This window comes from Erpetoichthys calabaricus, chromosome 10, assembly GCF_900747795.2.
Source record: "Erpetoichthys calabaricus chromosome 10, fErpCal1.3, whole genome shotgun sequence".
Taxonomy (NCBI): domain Eukaryota; kingdom Metazoa; phylum Chordata; class Cladistia; order Polypteriformes; family Polypteridae; genus Erpetoichthys; species Erpetoichthys calabaricus.
The window spans coordinates 167,958,420-167,976,733 of NC_041403.2; the positions used below are offsets into that span (position 1 = coordinate 167,958,420).

Sequence of the window (18,314 nt, forward strand, 5' to 3'; positions counted from 1 at the left end):
AAGAGGAAGGCCTAAGAGAAGGTTTATGGATGTGGTGAGGGAGGAGGACATGCAGGTGATGGGGGTGACAGAGCAAGATGGGAAGGACAGGAAGATATGGAAGAAGGTGATCCGCTGTGGCGACCTTAACGGGAGCAGTCGAAGAAGAAGAAGGTATTTCTAGTCATAGTTTTTTTTTTTGCTTTTCTGCACCACACTCCAGTCCAGTTGGTGGCAAAAATGCACCTTAAGCTGGTTTGCCTGCCACCATTAAACAAAAGAAGACGTAGACGAGGACACGTTTTTCCTGCCACTGCGAAACGGTTTTACATTTTATTGAGTTGGACTTTTGCTTTCTTTTGATATTTTCTAGTTCTGGATTTTTTGCTTCTATTATTGGATTTTGCTTGTGAATTTCATATAGCGACTTGTTAGCCTTGGCTTGCCGTTTTGTTATCCTTCTCTGTTTTTGTGCTTCTTTTTGCTTTTTTGTAAATAGCTTCTGAATTTATAAAGTGTTATGAATTGGAGTCATTGTAAAGGCAGGATGGGTTTGAGGCCTCCAAAAATAAATCGAGAAACAGACTAAGTCCCTCAAGTTTCACATACTACCTGCTGTCTTCAGCCAGAGCAGACCTCAAAATAACAGTGATAATGTATGTCCACAAATGTATCAAAAAGTCACACAACAGATGCAAAATGATAATTCCCCTTAGGGATAAATGAAGTGTATGAAAACAAGAGTGAGAATAACCATCAGCCCCCAGCTTGTGAATGAAAAGGGCCACAGGTGATCTTTATAAATAACATGGCCAAAAGAGCCCGAAAACAGGCAAAAAGGATTTACCTAACAAGACAGTCCACAATATGTAAAGTCCCAATACACATTCCAGAAGAATAATCCAAAACATGAGTGAGTAATTTGTAAAAAGAAAAACACAACTCCACCATAAACGAATGCTCCCGCGCCTCCTCAGCTGACTTAAATTGCCAGAGGGAGGGCTCACCACTGGCGACATCAGTCTCATGAACTTGGGAGAGAATCTTAGCTTAAAGTGATGAAGAGGAAGCTGAATTTACCAAGTGGAGGTAATTACCCACCAGGCCAGGGGGTGGCGGGGTGCGATAAACCTACTTCTGTTATCTCCGCAGGCCAAATACGGGAAAACCTACTTGATTCAACATCAACGACGCCACTTCCGGCTCCGGTGCCCAAACTGACATCACTTCCGGTTCCGCCACTTGATGACATCACTTCCAGTTTTGGCCTTTAAAGTCCCCATCTTGTCACTACTAAATCAGTTCAGTCTTGGAACTCAAAGAGAGCACTTCAGTTTTTATTTGAATACCCTGTCGCAGCCAGGGACAATATAAGGGTGGCTGCCCCAAACATTTTTCGTGTGTTGAGACTCATTCTTTCACATAGTATAACCAATAATAAACAAAATCAATAGAAACAACATAAAATATGAAGAAAAAAAAATCATACAACAAAAACAACAAAACACATCAAAATACTTTGTTTCAGGTTGTCTTGGCAAGCCAGAGGTTTACGGTTCTCCCTACCCTTGTAGGACAGTTTGGTACTTTTTTTCTGAACATTTAAAGTCTTTTTGAACTTTTAAAGACAGCTTTCCATGTTGGGCTTGGGCAGGCTGAAGCCTGCAGATAACAGTTGGGAGACTGGCAGTCTGAGATATGCTATATTGCCAAAAGTATTGGGACACCTGCCATTACACACACATGAACTTTAGTGACATCCCATTCTTAATTCATAGGCTTTAGTAGTAGTTGACCCATCCTTTGCAGCTATAACAGCTTCAGCTCTTCTGGGAAGGCTTTCCACAAGGTGTAAGAGTGTGTTTATGGGAATTTGTGACCAGGAGAGCATTTGTGAGGTCAGGCACTGATGTTGGACGAGTAGGCCTGGTTTGGATTTCATCCCAAAGGTGTTCTGTCGGGTTGAGGTCAGGGCTCTGTGCAGGTCAGTCAAGTTCCTCCACACCAAACTCGCTCATCCATTTCTTTATAGACCTTGCTTTGAGCACTGGTGCAGTGCAGTCATGTTGTCCCAAACTGTTCCCACAAATTTCAGAGCATTAAATTGTCCAAAATGGCTTTGTATGCTGAAGCATTGAGAGTTCCTTTCACTGGATCTAAGTGGCCAAATCCAACCCCACACCATAATCCCCCTCTCCACCAAACTTGACACTTGGCACAATGCAGTCAGGTGAGTTCCGTTCTCCTGGCCAGACTCGTTCATCGGATTGCGTGATTCGTCACTCCAGAGGACGCGTCTCCACGGCTGTAGAGTCCAGTGGCGGTTGGTGGGCTTCACACCACTGCATCCGACGCTTTGCATTGCACTTGGTGATGTCAGGCTTGGCTGCAGCTGCTCGGCCATGGAGACCCATTCCATGAAGCTCTCACTATGCACTGTTCTTGAGCATTTGGAGGTCCAATGCTATTGACTGCAGAAAGTTGGTGACTTCTGCACACCTCAGCCTGTGCTGTCCCCGCTCTGTGAATTTACGTTTCCTGCCACTTCGTGTCTGAGTTGCTGTTGTTCCCAATTGCTTCCACTTTGTTATAATACTACTAACAGGTGACTATGGTATATTTAGTAGCGAGGAAATTTCACAAATGGACTTATGGCACAGGTGGCATCCTATCACAGTACCAGGCTTGAATTCACTGAGCTCCTGAGAGCGAGCCATTCTTTCACAAATGTTTGTAGAAGCCAGCAGTCTGCATGCCTCGGTGCTCGATGTTATACACCTGTGGTCATGGAAGTGTTCAGAACACCTGAATTTAATGATTTGGATGAGGGGTCCCGATACTTTTAGCAATATACAGTAGTATAAGTTCATTTCTGGGCACGGCTACAAAAGTCTGGGTCTGCTTGTGGAGCTTTTTGGAGATGTCACACCTCTTTGGCCATGTCTGTGACTAGAAATCACAACAACCGTATCCATAGTGGATTTCGGACTTGTCACATCCGGACGTGCTCAGTCCCCTGAGACTCTATACTGGTTTAAGAAAGTTTGACAACGTTATACTATTTTAAGAATTAGGCAATAAGAAAAAGTTAAATTGTTGCTGGCATTTCGATAAATGAGAGCAAATCCCCCCAGCAAGACACTTCTGCTTGGTAAACATGAACACTCCTGAGGAATTCAACTTTAAATCAAAACAGAGTGAACTTCCACGAGATCCCTTCCCACTAAGTCAACATTTCAACAACACACCTGGATGGAAAGCCCAACCCTGGGGGCCCCTTGGAGCAGGCGTTGGAGACTCCTGGCTGAGGCCCTTTGATTGTTTGTGTGGCGGGTGTCCGTTTTGCCGGCCAACGGTAGTTTTTGCTCAAGTGTATAAAACACATCCATAGCCTAAAGTAAACCAAAAGAATAAAAGCTGTCTTCAAGTGCTGACAGCTGACATTTTTTAACTTTCGAGATAACACGTCAATGGTTTACTTTGGCTTGCTGCTTTTCTGCTGGCTTCAACATAACTTTTCAAATTTCTGTTGGCCTCCTTCCCAAGATCGACGTGCTGGACAGGAGTTTAGTATACATAAACATCTGACACATTTGCCATATTCTGGAGTTTGGTGCGATGCCCAGAAATGGGTCACTGATAGTGTCTGTGTGCCGACCTGAATGGAAACAGGATGATCAATACAAATTATACTCTTCATATAAAAACAAGGAGTTTTTTTGTTTTAAGGGATCGGCTCTGAGCCCTTTCTTATTTGTAATGGTGATGGACAGGTTGACAGACGAGATTAGACAGGAGTCCCCATGGACTGTGATGTTTGCTGATGACATTGTGATCTGTAGTGATAGTAGGGAGCAGGCTGAGGAGACCCTGGAGAGGTGGAGATCTGAGAGGAGAGGAATGAACGCCAGTAGGACCACCAGGACAGAATACATGTGTATAAATGAGAGAGAGGTCAGAGGGATGGTGAGGATGAGGAGAGTAGAGTTGGCAAAGGTGGATGAGTTTAAATACTTGGGATCAACAGTACAGAGTAATGGGGACTGTGGAAGAAAAGTGAAGAAGAGAGTGCAGGCAGGATGGAGAAGAGTGTCAGGAGTGATTTGTGACAGACAGGTATCAGCAAGAGTGAAAAGGAAGGTCTACAGGATGGTAGTGAGACCACCTATGTTATATGGGTTGGAGATGGTGGCACTGACCAGAAAGCAGGAGACAGAGCTGGAGGTGGCAGAGTTAAAGATGCTAAGATTTGCATTGGGTGTGACCAGGATGGACAGGATTAGAAATGAGGACATTACAGGGTCAGCTCAGGTGGGACGGTTGGGAGACAAAGTCAGAGAAGCAAGATTGCATTGGTTTGGACATGTGCAGAGGAGAGATGCTGTGTAGATAGATAGATAGATAGATAGATAGATAGATAGATAGATAGATAGATAGATAGATAGATAGATAGATAGATAGATAGATAGATAGATAGATACTTTATTAATCCCAAGGGGAAATTCACATACTCCAGCAGCAGCATATTGATTAAAAACAATATTTAATTAAAGAGTGATAAAAATGCAGGTATAACAGTCAATAACTTTGAATAATGTTAACGTATACCCCCCCGAGTGGAATTGAAGAGTCGCATAGTGTGGGGGAGGAATGATCTCCTTAGTGTGTCAGTGGAGCAGGACGGTGACAGCAGTCTGTCGCTGAAGCTGCTCCTCTGTCTGGAGATGATCCTGTTCAGTGGATGCAATGGATTCTCCATGATTGACAGGAGCCTGCTCAGCGCCCGTTGCTCTGCCACGGATGTCAAACTGTCCAGTTCCGTGCCTACAATAGAGCCTGCCTTCCTCACCAGTTTGTCCAGGTTATGCTGCCTCCCAAGCACACCACCGTGTAGAAGAGGGCGCTTGCCACAACCATCTGATAGAACATCTGCAGCATCTTATTGAAGATGTTGAAAGACGCCAGACTTCTAAGGAAGTATAGTCGGCTCTGTCCTCTCTTGCACAGAGCATCAGTATTGGCAGTCCAGTCCAATTTATCATCCAGCTGCACTCCCAGGTATTTATAGGTCTGCACCCTCTGCACACAGTCATCTCTGATGATCACGGGGTCCATGAGGGGCCTGGTCCTCCTAAAGACCACCACCAGCTCCTTGGTTTTGCTTTGAGTATATTGGGAGAAGGATGCTAAGGATAGAGATGCCAGGCAAGAGAAAAAGAGGAAGGCCTAAGAGAAGGTTTATGGATGTGGTGAGAGAGGACATGCAGGTGATGGATGTAACAGAACAAGATGGAGAAGACAGAAAGCTATGGAAGAAGATGATCTGCTGTGGCGATCCCTAATGGGAGCAGCCGCAAGAAGAAAAAGAAGAAGATATTAAGACCAGGAGTGCCACAGTATGGTTGCTTCATGCTTCCTGCCTCCTGGGTTCAAGTCCTGTTGCTGTGTGAGAGGACTTAGCATGTTCTCTGTATTTTCCTCCTACATCTCTATAGATGTGTGAATTAGGTTAACTGGTGACTCTAAACTTTCTGATAGCTTCATTTTAGTTTAACCCTGATATTCTGCATATGCATTTAATTATCATTATCATTCATGATGGCTCTGAAATCCATAATAATCCCTACTTTCTCTGCTGTTCTTTTTCTGGTTTTCTGTGGAGGCGATCTGCACCACCACCACCCGATCAAAGCACCGTACTGTCCTTACATTGATGGATTGAAGGCCAGAGGTGAACAGGACCATCATCATCAAGTTCTTCCACGTGAAGCCTGAAAACCATGAGGACTAATTGAGATCATTGATGTGAGGTAGAATGCCTAGTGGGGTCTGGCCAGGTGGTCTCATGGCTTCTGAACCCCTGCAAATTTTGTTTCTTTCTCCAGCCATCAGGAGTTTCTTATTTTGGTTTTTTCTCTCCTCCCTGGCCACCAGACCTTACTTTTATTCTTTGTTAATTAATATTGCCTAATCTTATTTTTATATTTTGTCTTTTTTTCTTTTTCTTTATCCTGTAAAACACATTGAGCTACATCATTGGTATGAAAATGGGCTCTAGAAATAAATATTATTGTTGTTGTAAACTGGCCCCAGTGCAGCGTGTGTGTGAGTGGGCCTTGCAGTGGACAAGTATTCTGTCCGACACTGTTTAAGGTCTTGTGGCCAGTGCTGCTTGGTAGGTTTGGGCCTCCATGACCCTTGATTGGATTAGGCAGCTTTGAGTATGTTGTATTAAAAAAGGAGACAGATTTAAACAAAGGGGTACAGCGAAGTCAGAAACTATTCAGACCCCTTCACTTTCTGCACTCTTTACTGTGTTGTAGGTCCGCTGCTCTTTTCGATCTTCATGTTCCCATGAGGTCAGATTATCTCAAGGCCTAACGTGAGCTACCACAGCTAAGCTGACGACACACAAATGTATTTTATCTACAGCGCCTGATGACCCGGACTCTCTCTCGCTTGTCTCACTGACCCCAATGTCTTCCTTGTGCTTCTGAATGGATGAGTAGTAATGCTCTCAAACTAAATAAGGAGAAAACATAAATCTTAGTAATTGGCAAAAATGGATATAGTGAAGGTATTAGAAATAAACTTGATCATTAGGCTTAAAAGTCAAAACAGATGTAAAGAATTGAGGGGTCATTATTGACTGCGACCTGAATTTTAAACCACATATTAATGAGATCACTAGGAAAGCATTTTTTAGATCCCTTATAAATTTGCAAGATGCTGAAAAATGTGTTCACGCTTTGTGTTTTCAGTCGGCTAGATAACTGCAACGCACTCCTTTCAGGACCACCCAAAAAAGACATCAGTCGGTTGCAGTTAGTGCAGAATTGAGCTGCCAGAGTCTTAACTAGAAAAAGAAAACCTGAGCACATCACACCAGTCTTAGCATCACTACACTGGTTACCTGTGCCATTTAGAATTGACTTTAAAATCCTGCTGATGGTTTACAAAGCCTTCAATGATCTGCTCCATCTTATATCTCAGAAAGCCTGTCACCTTTCACTCCAAATCGTAACCTTAGATCTTCAAGTGAGTGTCTGCTTAAGACTTCCAAGAGCTAAACTTAAAAGAAGTGGTGAGGCGGCCTTCTGCTGTTATGCACCTAAAATATGGAATAGCTGACTGATAGAAAGTCGCCAGGCTAATGTGGTGGAGCACTTTAAAAAAACAACTAATAACCCGTTACTGTAACATGGCTTTCTCGTAGCTTCATTGTAGTGTAACCCTGATATTCTGCATATGCATTTAATTATCATTTTTATCGTGGCTCCATGATCAGTACTAACCCCTACCTTCTCTGCAGTTCTTTTTCCGTTTTTCTGCACCCCCAGCACCTGATTAGGGCGCCAGGCAGTCCCTCCATTGATGGATTGAAGGCCAGAGGTCCATATGACCCTCATTGTCTAATTCAGAGTTTCTCAACCTTTAAGTATTTGCGACCTGAGTTTTCATAACAGTTTTAATCGCACCCCCCTAACATTTTTTTGAAACCCTAATAAAATTTATTCCTATATTTATTGCTGCCGATATACCGCTACAAGTTTAAAATTTTCCTACGAATAGTGAAATGACGTCACATATGGCAACATTCACGCCCCCTGGGGGCATGCCCCACAGTGAGAACCGCTGGTCTAATTCTTCCAAGTGAAGCCTGAAAACTATGAGGACTGATTGAGATCATTTATGTTAAGTAGCCTGGGTGGTCTTCTGGCCTCGGAACCCCAGCAGATTTTGTTTTGTTTTGTTTTTTGTTTTTTTCTGTCATCCTGGCCATCGGACCTTACTGTATTGTTTGTTACTTAGCATTGTCTAATCTTATTTTTATATTTTTCTTTTCTCTTTCTTCATCTTGTAAAGCACTTTGAGCTACATAAAAACATGCTCTAGAAATAAATGTTATTGTGGATGAAATTTGCCATTTTGCCCAACAATCTACACTCAATAACCCATAATGACAAAGTAACAAGTTTTCAGAAAGGTTTGCAAATTTATTAAAGATCAAAAACTGAAATCTCTCATTCCTAGAAGTATTCAGAACATTCCTGTTGCGCTCCAAATTGTTCTCTTTGCTTTTATTCTCCTTGTGACGTGTCTAGAATTTGGAGTCCACCTCTGGCAGATTGAACTGACTGGATATCACTTAGAAAGGTACACGTGGTCCTGTGTAAAGAAGGTCCCACAATTCACACTGTACGTCAGGACAAAAACCAAGTCGTGAAGTTCTAGGAACCTTCTGTAGATCTCCACGATCAAATTGTAGTGAGGGACAGATCAGAACAAGGGGATTCACCCATTTGTAAAGCTTTCAGTGTTCCCAGGAGTACAGTGGCGTGAATAATTGTGAAATGGAAGAAGTTTGGAACCACCAGGACTCTTTCTAGAGCTGGCCATCCAGCCAAACTGAGTAATAGGGCAAGAAGAGCCTTGGTCGGGGAAGTGTCCAAGAACCCAATAATCACTCTAGCAGAGCTTCAGATGTCCTCTGTTGAGATGATGAACCTGTCAGACAGAAGGTCATCTTAGCAGCACTCCATCAATCAGGCATTTATAATTGAGTGGCTTGATGGAAGCCGCTCATCACTGACAGGTATATGACAGTTTAAAGATTCTCTGATCTTATGAGAAAACAAATGAACTCTTTGGGGGGGAAGTCCAAGCACTTTGTGGCAAATGAAATTTCATGTCAGTAAATGTAAAGTATTACACATAGGAAGTAAAAATGTGAGATTTGAATACACAACGGGAGGATTGGAAAATCGAAAGACCACCTTATGAGAAGGACTTAGGAGTCACAATAGACTCTAAGCTGTTGACTTCCAGACAGTGTTCAGAAGCTATTAAGAAGGCAAACAGAATGTCAGGTTATACAGCGCCTTGATGTGTGTTGTATAAGTCCAAGGAGGGTCTGCTCAAGCTTTATAACACACTGGTGAGGCCTCATCTGGAGTCCTGTGTGTAGTTTTAGTCTCCAGGCTACAAAAAGGACATAGCAGCACTAGAGAAAGTCCAGAGAAGAGCGACTAGGTTGACTCCAGGGCTACAGAGGACGAGTGATGAGGAAAGATTAAAAGAGCTCAGCCATTACAGTTTAAGCAAAAGAAAATTAAGAGATGACATGATTGAAGTGTTTAAAATTATGAAGGGAATTAGTTCAGTGGATCGAGACAGTGACTTTAAAATGAGTTCATCAAGAACATGGGGACACAGTTGGAAACTTGTTAAGGGTAAATTTCACACAAACATTTCTTTACACAGAGAACCATAGACAATTGGAATAAGCGACCAAAGTAGCGTGGGAGACAGTAAGACTTTAGGGATTTGCAAAACTCGACGTGATGTTTTTTTAGAGGAATTAAGTGGATAGGACTGCCGAGCTTTGTTGGGCTGAATGGCCTGTTCTTGTTCAGATTGTTCTAATGTTCACTGTGTCTGGTGAAGACCAGGCCTTACTCATCACCTGCCAAATACCATCCCTATAATGAAGCATGGTGGTGGCAGCATCACGCTATGGGAATGCAAGGATACAGAGACTGGTGAGAACTGAGGAAAAGATGAATGCTGCCAAATAGGGAGAAAACAGAGTGCAGGCAACCTTAGGCTGGGGAGATGGTTCACTTTTCAGCACGTCGATGACCAGAAGCCAAGAAAACACTGGAGTGGCTTCATGATAAATCTCTGAGTGTCCTTGAGCAGTCCGGCTAAAGCCCGACACAAACCCCTTAGAACATGTTTGGAAAGACCTGAAGATAGTAGTTTACATACAGACCCTTCCCATCCAATCTAACCGACCTTGAGATGATCTGCCAGGAAAAATGGGATAAACTGCCCAAATCCAGGGATGCAAAGCTTGAAGAGCTGAAATGCTACCAAAGGGGCTTCTAGAAAGTACTGAATTAAGGAGAAGAAGGAGGAGGAAGATGAAAGCGCATGCACTGATACAGCGCGTTGCTGCACCCACCACATGACGACCCACCTCAGGATCCCAATTCAGGACCCAAGTGCAGCTGTGCAGTTGGTGATACCTCAGCACCACACGAGTTCAAATGGAAGGGGACAGTGTGAGGTGGAGTGCCAATCCTGCCACCAACCCTCAGGTTTTTTAAGTATTTCTCTAAATGAAAGATTTCAGTTGTTGATTCGAAATAAATTTGCATACATTTCAGTAAACATGTTTTCACATTTTCATTATGGGTTACTGAGTGTAAATCGATGGGCAAAAATGGCAAATGTATCCATTTAGAATGAAATCTACACCACAATAAAGTGTGCAGAAAGTGGAGGGGGTCTCCGTACTTTCTAAATCCACTGTATAATACCAAAGAAATAAAGAAACAAGTAACAAGGAAAATTCTGATGCCTCACATCTTATTCTCCCAAACAAATACAAAATGTGTGCCTGTCAGTGAGCACTGCCCAAAAATCACCTCAAAAACAATTAGCATGTCAGAGGGTGATGATGCCATTTTTCCCGTCACAAGAAACGACTGGAGACATCAAAAAGGTTTGGGGCAGCCACCCGTATATTATTCCCTGGCTGCACATTGGGTTTCAAGCAAGAATGATGGGTACAGGTTTGAGTCCAAGACAGAACTGATTCTCTGGCACAAAGATGGCACCTTTAAAGCGGAGTAGGGGAAATGACGTCATCACAGGGGCCGGAATTGGAAGTGATGTCATAGAGACTGGGACCAGAAGTGATGTCCTCATTGGGGCCGGAACCTGAAAGTGACATCATCGGGGCCAGACAGAATTTCTCCTAACTGATCTGCACAAAAGCGAGGGAAAGAGTTAGTGCACTCCGCCATGCCCTGGTCTGGTGCAGAATTACTCTCATTCTCCCATGCGCACGTGTGTGACACCCCAAAGTCATTAATGGAATCAGTCAAAGACCTCTGGCTACTTCAGCAGAATGCACTCTGGTGTCCCATGGACTATTGCAGCACTGAAAACCATCCTGTATGTGAAGGGTCAAGTCCGCAGATTGCTACACTCCCATATGCCCCGACTGTATCTTTTATTCCCCATCTAGTCATTAGGAGGAACTGGCCTGACAAGCTGCTCCATGAGCCATTGCCCCCTGGTTACAACATGTTTTCCTCAATAGCCTTAAGAAAGTTTCTGCTCTAATAAACCACTTTCTCTCTTGAACATTTAGTCCTATGCTGAACTCCAACAATTGTGTGCAGATTGCACAACCTGTCACTAAACATATATGCGGGTGATAGGCCGGTGAGATAAAATGTCATCTGCAACAGTGAAAAGGCGACTCCAGAATGCTGACCATGTTGTGCATTCCCAGTCATCTTCCATCCAATGTCTGTCTTCTTTTGCTCCTTTTAATCTTTTCTTTTCATTTGCCAGTTTCAGATAGGAGTTTTTGTAAGAAACTCTGCCACTTAGGCCAGCATCCCCAAATTGCCTTTTCTCTGTTACAGATGACATTGGTATTTGGAATGTATTTAACCAAGATGCCAACTGAGGACCTGTAAGGCTTTTGTTTTTCATGCAACAAACTCTGATGTTGTTCTCCTCTCATGCAGTTGTGCATCTCGGCCCTCCCCTTCATTTTCTAATATATAATAATAATATTAACAATCTGCGGTGGGCTGGCGCCCTGCCTGGGGATTTGTTCCTGCCTCGCACCCTGTGCTGGCTGGGATTGGCTCCAGCAGACCCCCGTGACCATGTGTTAGGATATAGCGGGTTGGATGATGACTGACTGACTGAATATTAACAATAATAATACATATTATTATTATTATTATAATTATATATGAATAATAAATGAAATATCCATAATTTCAAGCAAAAATAGACTTTAGAAACACTAGTAACATCTCGGCTATATTTCAAAATCAATTTAATGATATCTTCATAAAAAATCTTTCAATTTCTATCAAAAAGATGAACATTTCCAGATGGTTTTAGACTTTTATAGGTAGTGTATATGCTGCAATTTTCGTAAGGTTCCTGGTTTTCTAAGTTTCTCTTTCATAATCATTACGCATGTGTAGGTAAATTTTGTGGATTAATGGAAGGTCGCCTTCTTTTGAGAAAATAAGATGAACTTTAAAGTCTTGCAGTGACAACTGTCTCCTCCCTTGTTTACTGAGACAGCTTAAGTAAAATTGTCACAAGCAGATCCCAACCTCAGAAATTTTGCCAAAAAGGTGAGCAATAAATGCAGTTTATCTGCCTGTTATTTTCAATCTACATGCTCTCGTTAGGCCAAATTATATTGAAACACAAGGTGAACTACCACAGTTATGCAGATGACACACAGCATTACTTATCTACAGCACTCAATAAATCTGACATGCTGGGCCCTCTGATCCATCGTCTTACTTTTATTTTTGAATGGACTAGTAGCAATTTCCTCAACTTAAATAAGAAAAAAAACAAATCATAGTCGGTAAAAATGGAAATAATGAGGGTCTTAGAAATAAAATTGATCCCTCAGCATTAAAAGTCAAGGTGGAAGTAAAAAATGTAGGTGTAATCATGGCTTCTGACCTAAACCTTAAATTTCACATTCACAAAATTACTAGTACGGCATTTTTCCATTTAAGGAATATTGCAGATGACCGATGTCCTAGCCTAATTTTACTTGATTATGTTAACCTCTTTTGTAAGTTACTTTGCACAGAAGCGTCTGCCAAATAAATAAGTGTAAATGTCTTATACCATTGCAATATGCTGAGAAATTAATTCACAGAAATGAACAGTAGTAACATATTGGCTATATTTTTAAAACAATTAAATGGTTTCTTGATTAAAAGGTTAATTTTTGAACATTTCTGGGTGTGTTTTGACTGGTGGTGTATATGACTTTGCTGCTATTTTCCTAACGGTTCTAGTTTTGTCAGTTACTCTCTCATAATGATTATGCATTTGTAGTATCAAGAGGTAAATGTATTGGGTTAGTGGAAGGCAGCCTACTTTTGATAACATAGGATGAACTTTAGGATTAATAATAATTAATAGGATTAATAGGATTGGGTCACTGCTTTTTGCAGATGATGTTGTCCTGTTTGCTTCATCAGGCCGTGATCTTCAGCTCTCTCTGGATCGGTTCGCAGCCGAGCGTGAAGCGGCTGGGATGAGAATCAGCACCTCCAAATCCGAGACCATGGTCCTCAGCCGGAAAAGGGTGGAGTGCCCTCTCAGGGTTGGTAGCGAGATCCTGCCCCAAGTGGAGGAGTTCAAGTATCTCGGGGTCTTGTTCACGAGTGAGGGAAGAATGGAGCGTGAGATTGACAGGCGGATCGGTGCGGCATCCGCAGTAATGCGGGCTCTGCATCGGTCTGTCGTGGTGAAAAAGGAGCTGAGCCGTAAGGCGAAGCTCTCAATTTACCAGTCGATCTATGTTCCTACCCTCACCTATGGTCATGAGCTATGGGTAGTGACCGAAAGAACGAGATCGCGAATACAAGCGGCTGAAATGAGTTTCCTCTGCAGGGTGTCTGGGCTCTCCCTTAAAAATAGGGTGAGAAGCTCAGTCATCCGGGAGGGGCTCAGAGTAGAGCCGCTGCTCCTCCGCATCGAGAGGAGTCAGAAGAGGTGGCTCGGGCATCTGATCAGGATGCCTCCTGGACGCCTCCCTGGTGAGGTGTTCCAGGCACGTCTAACCGGGAGGAGGCCCCGGGGAAGACCCAGGACACGTTGGAGGGACTATGTCTCTCGACTGGCCTGGGAACGCCTTGGGATTCTCCCGGAAGAGCTAGAAGAAGTGGCCGGGGAGAGGGAAGTCTGGGCATCTCTGCTCAAGCTGCTGCCCCCGCGACCCGACCTCGGATAAGCGGGAGACAATGGATGGATGGATGGAAGGATGAACTTTAAAGCCTTGCACTGAAGACTGCCACTGTGATCCATTTACTGCGAAATTGGATGTCGGAGCTGGGAATGACACCACACCAGAGTTGCCCACATTCCAGTAAAACATTCGGAAAACCATTATGGATGTCTCCAGGAAAACCGTTGTTGTGCTTGCTCATTCAGAATACATAACAGCTGACAACAATGAGGTATTTTGTGCATCAAAACAACATAGCAATGTGTCCACAGATAGAAATTGGACAGTACTGTGTGTATGATTTAATGAGACACAAATAGACAGAAGTGCTAACAAACAGTATAATAGTAAAGCTTTTATTTATAGATCTTCTGTAAAAGGTCAAATTTAACCACTGGGGACAAATAAAGTTCTATCTATCTTGTCAAATTTAACCACTGGGGACAAATAAAGTTCTATCTATCTTTTACTAAATTTTGTGGTGTATGTTGCCATTTTGGATTGATGTTATAATCTGAAACCTGGACTTGACAGACCAGTCCCAAGTTTCTGAATAGGAAATGCAACGTTTGGGGGCGTTCCAGTTGAAAATTCTGACTTGGAACTCAGAAATTCCGAGTTTCCAGTTCAAATGGATCACAGCATGCCTCCACCCTTGTTTATTGAAATGGATTAAGTAAAATCATCACAGACAAATTTAATTTTGTCCCAAACAAGAAAAATAAAAGATGCTGTATATCCCCCTATATATTGTAAAAACTGCATATCCATCTTAGGGAGACCCTAACAGGTACAATTTTAGGATGAAATCCCACAAAGATCTCCAGATAGAGCGCAGTCTCCTCACAGAAACCATTTGATTCCAGGACTATGAAATGATGAAGCTGCAGTGTATTGCATCAGCCATAATAACTAGGTAATATTACGAAATGTTAAAATTACAAAAAAACTTAACAAAATAAAAGTAACGGTATCAACAGAACTTTAAAACGATAACGCCTCGAGGCTTCACAAATTGGTCTACAGTATTCCCATGTAGCAATCATGTCACGTGAAAGCACTTATCTGCGCAGGCTCCTCGCACTTCTGCTCCTTTCAAACCTTTTCGCCGTTTCTTTCTCACTTTTTGTTTGTTTTTCCCTTCACTTCCAAACGGCTCTTCATACCTGTCCCCGGCAGCACGGCTAAACCTGGCCAGGTGAGGATAGCTTCGCGCCCTGAGGTCGTTGCCATGAGAACCTTCTCGACGCACCGGATGTCAAGCGCGAGGTTGACGTTGTCAGGGTGACGGAAAGAAAAACAGAGGAAGCCGCGCTTGCGGGACCCCGCCCCCTTGACGCATTTTCCGGCTTCCGGCTTTTCCCTCTAACGGCTGTTCGCTCGAGCGAAGCGCCAAAGTCAAAACGGGCCTCTGCGCAAGGATATTCAGCATACGGCAAAAGGGATATTTTTTCATTACATGAAGATTAAATACCAACGAGAGAAAGTCAAAAGAAAGTTCTCGCTCAGGAATATGAGCTCACCATGAACGAAACTCTTTTCAACCAAACGCTGCAGGTGCAGATCAAGTGTAAAGACTGCGAGGACAGGTAGGCGTCCCAGGGGAGTCCAGTCGAGGCAAGCTCGACAGGTGTGCGACAAGACAGACGGGCAGGGAGGGAGGGCCAGCTGGACATTTTAGAGCCGGGGTAGAGGGTTAAGCGCGGTATATCTGCCTTGTGGAACACGGATGGAAATGCAAAGTGAGACAGAGGGGCAAAATGGAAGGCCTTTGTAGAAAGTTCTCACCGTAAGGCAACAGGCCACCAAGCGGAACAAGAACTTGGTGACTGTAGGTCAGCCTGGTGGGACACTCATGAGTGTTTCGTAGCAATGTTTGTTCCAGAAATCTTTAATCCAAGCTTGGCAGTGTGGTGCACGTCAGGGTGCAGCAGGAGCAGATGTGTGCTGGAGTAGCTGTAGGTGAACATTGTAAAGGCCAAGAGACTCGCGTAAGACTGATGCAGTGGGCGTTTGTTTTTATGTAAAGATTGTTATTCATAAGTTGTTTAAGTGTGTGCCATGTAAGAGTGTGTTAATGTAAGTAATGGTAAAGCACAGGTGGACATTGTTGCATCAGAAACAGTATGTCACAAATTTCTAACCTCAAACTTGTCTTGAAGGGCAGTTAAGAGTGATCTAATGGAAGGGTTGAATGTATCGAAGTAAAAAGTTAATTTCCACACTGAAAAGAAAAGAAAGCAAAAATTGTTTTGGCTGTATAGCCTTCATCAAGTATGTAACTGAAAAGGAAAAGCAGGTAACATATTTAGGAGGGGACAAAGTCGGCAGAAGAAAGAGGAATTGGCAAGAGTTGGTGAGAATATGAAGGGAAAGAATGAAAAGTTAGTCGGTCATTAAGACTTGGAGAAATAATCCCAGGTTGAGAACGAGCCGACATGCATCCATTTTTATTTTGAAAAATGTCTTTGAAATCCTGTGAAAGCAAACAGAAATCTGTGCCTCAGTACAGTAGGCTTTGTAAGGTCTTTGATTTTAAAGGGTCAGATGTGCTGTTTGAAGCAGCCTGCTAGCCGTCTACCTGTTTCACTTCTGCATGTTGCTAGACACTTCCTTTAAAAAATGTAGTAAATAAGATTTTTAAACTGGAACGAGGCTCATTGTTTCATATTGAATTTACCAGAGGGGTCAGATGTAACGGGTGTTATTGGTGACATATTGGCAAGTGACACTTTGTCTCCTGTTACAGCTGGAAGTGTCTGGTGAGGAATGTGGCCCTCCTCTGTGAAGTGAGCTGCAGAAAAGAAGTTTGTGTAAGTTAGACAGTTGATGTAAGGAGATCAAGGAAGAGTTAGGGAAAAAAAGCTTCTATGGAAGGATCAGTCTGCAAAATGGGGACATTTTGTTTAATGACTAGTGGTGGAGTGGGAAGGCCAGCAGGATGCAAGTTTAATTATTGGGCTTCCTTTTAGTGTGAATGTTTATCGGTTTGCCCCTGGCTTGATTCACCAACCTGTCCAGAACATGATAAGGGAAACTTCTATCATTGAAGAAACTCCTCATTCTGAGTGCTTCATTACAGGAGTAACCTTATCACTGCAGAGGTGGCAGAATCGAAGGAACCGTGAAAGAGTCGCATAGTTTTTTAGTGTGCTAGGGATGGAAGGAGCTGTTGAGACGGTAACTGTGTTAGTCATGTTGCTTGTAATAGACAGACAGAAATTAACTTTATTTATACTGATGGAAATTGCTGGGTTACTGCAGCAGAAAAAAAAGGCACAAATACACATAACAAATATTAGAATAAACTTAGGCATGCTAACAAAATACAAATACACATATAACATGGATTATTTAACATTGTATAAGTATTTACTGAGTGTAAAGTGATTAGAATTGCACATAATTTCACAGTACAGGATGTCAGTCTTTGGCACAGTATATTGCACATTTTGTCATTGTTTGTAAAAATGTCTACTAGACCAGCTCATTACCATTTGGCACGCAGAGGGCACAGTACCACCTTGGTCAAGGGGTGACTCATTGTTGAGCTGGCTGAGGGTAGAAAGACCTCACATGTTGGTCTCTGGAGCAATGCGGTAGTCTGATACTAAATGTGCTCCTCTGTTTAGCCAGAACCTCATACAGGGATTGAGAGTCATTGTTCAGGATAGTAAGCAGCTTTCCTCAGTGACTGTATGTTCTATCACTTCCTCCAGTGAGTCCAGCCTAATTCCCCCTCTATCCTTGATCTCTCCTTTTTAATCAGTTTACTTAATTTGTTGGCACCACCTTCACTAATGCCATGTCCCCAGCACACTACTGCATAGCAACTACAGACTGGTAGCAAACATGTAAGAGTGGCCTGCATACACCAAACAAACTCAACCTCTTTGGGAAATAGTGGCAAGTCTGACCCTTCTTGTAAATACTGTAGATGGCCTATGTGTTTGTGCTCCACTCAAGCCTGTCATTCAGATCCACCCCAAGGTATTTGTATGTCCTTGTTACTTCCACGTGGGGATATCAATGTGATATAATGGAATTTTGTATATTAAAAAAAAAAAAATTAACCATAGGTGGACCTAGTGGTGTGGATCTTTATTCTTCGGTGTACCTTCTTTGCTACAATGGATGGTATGCCTCGGTCATTTTTAACTCCACATTGTACATGACCAGTAGGTACGGCTGTTACTGTGGTAGTTTTGTGTAAATTGTTAAACAAGAGTACTGCTGTGGAACTTACCGATTGATTTTTAACTGTAGGATGGTCTTAAGGTGCAGCTAAAAGGTTTATATCAGTGGTCACTCACCCTTTTCACGGTGCTATCATTCAGTTGTTAAATTGCGTAGTGTATTGTATTGGTTTTAGCAAGGTCAAGGACCTCATATACTGTTAATGGTGCTGTAAAATTGATTCATGGCGGGCCATGTAAAGGCATTGCATATGAAGGTGTGTGCAGAGACTGTAATTACTAGGTAGCTTATGTTGACAAATATAAATTTATTGTGCAAGAAATTGATCCAAGTGGTA

The 18,314-nt window shown here is 42.7% G+C and overlaps 1 protein-coding gene across 2 annotated transcripts in view; it reads left to right on the plus strand.

Annotated features, from left to right (window-relative positions):
- Nucleotides 1–14,995: 14,995 nt before the first annotated feature.
- Nucleotides 14,996–18,314, plus strand: part of sass6 (SAS-6 centriolar assembly protein) — a 46,576-nt gene continuing 43,257 nt past the window's right edge. Inside the window, exon 1 of one of the 2 annotated variants that reach the window (XM_028812439.2) lies at nt 14,996–15,369. In XM_028812439.2, the coding sequence (XP_028668272.2) occupies nt 15,305–15,369 (65 nt within the window). In that variant the 5' untranslated portion in view covers nt 14,996–15,304. The remainder of the gene's footprint in view (nt 15,370–18,314) is intronic. The other variant, XM_028812438.2, reaches the window with a different exon arrangement.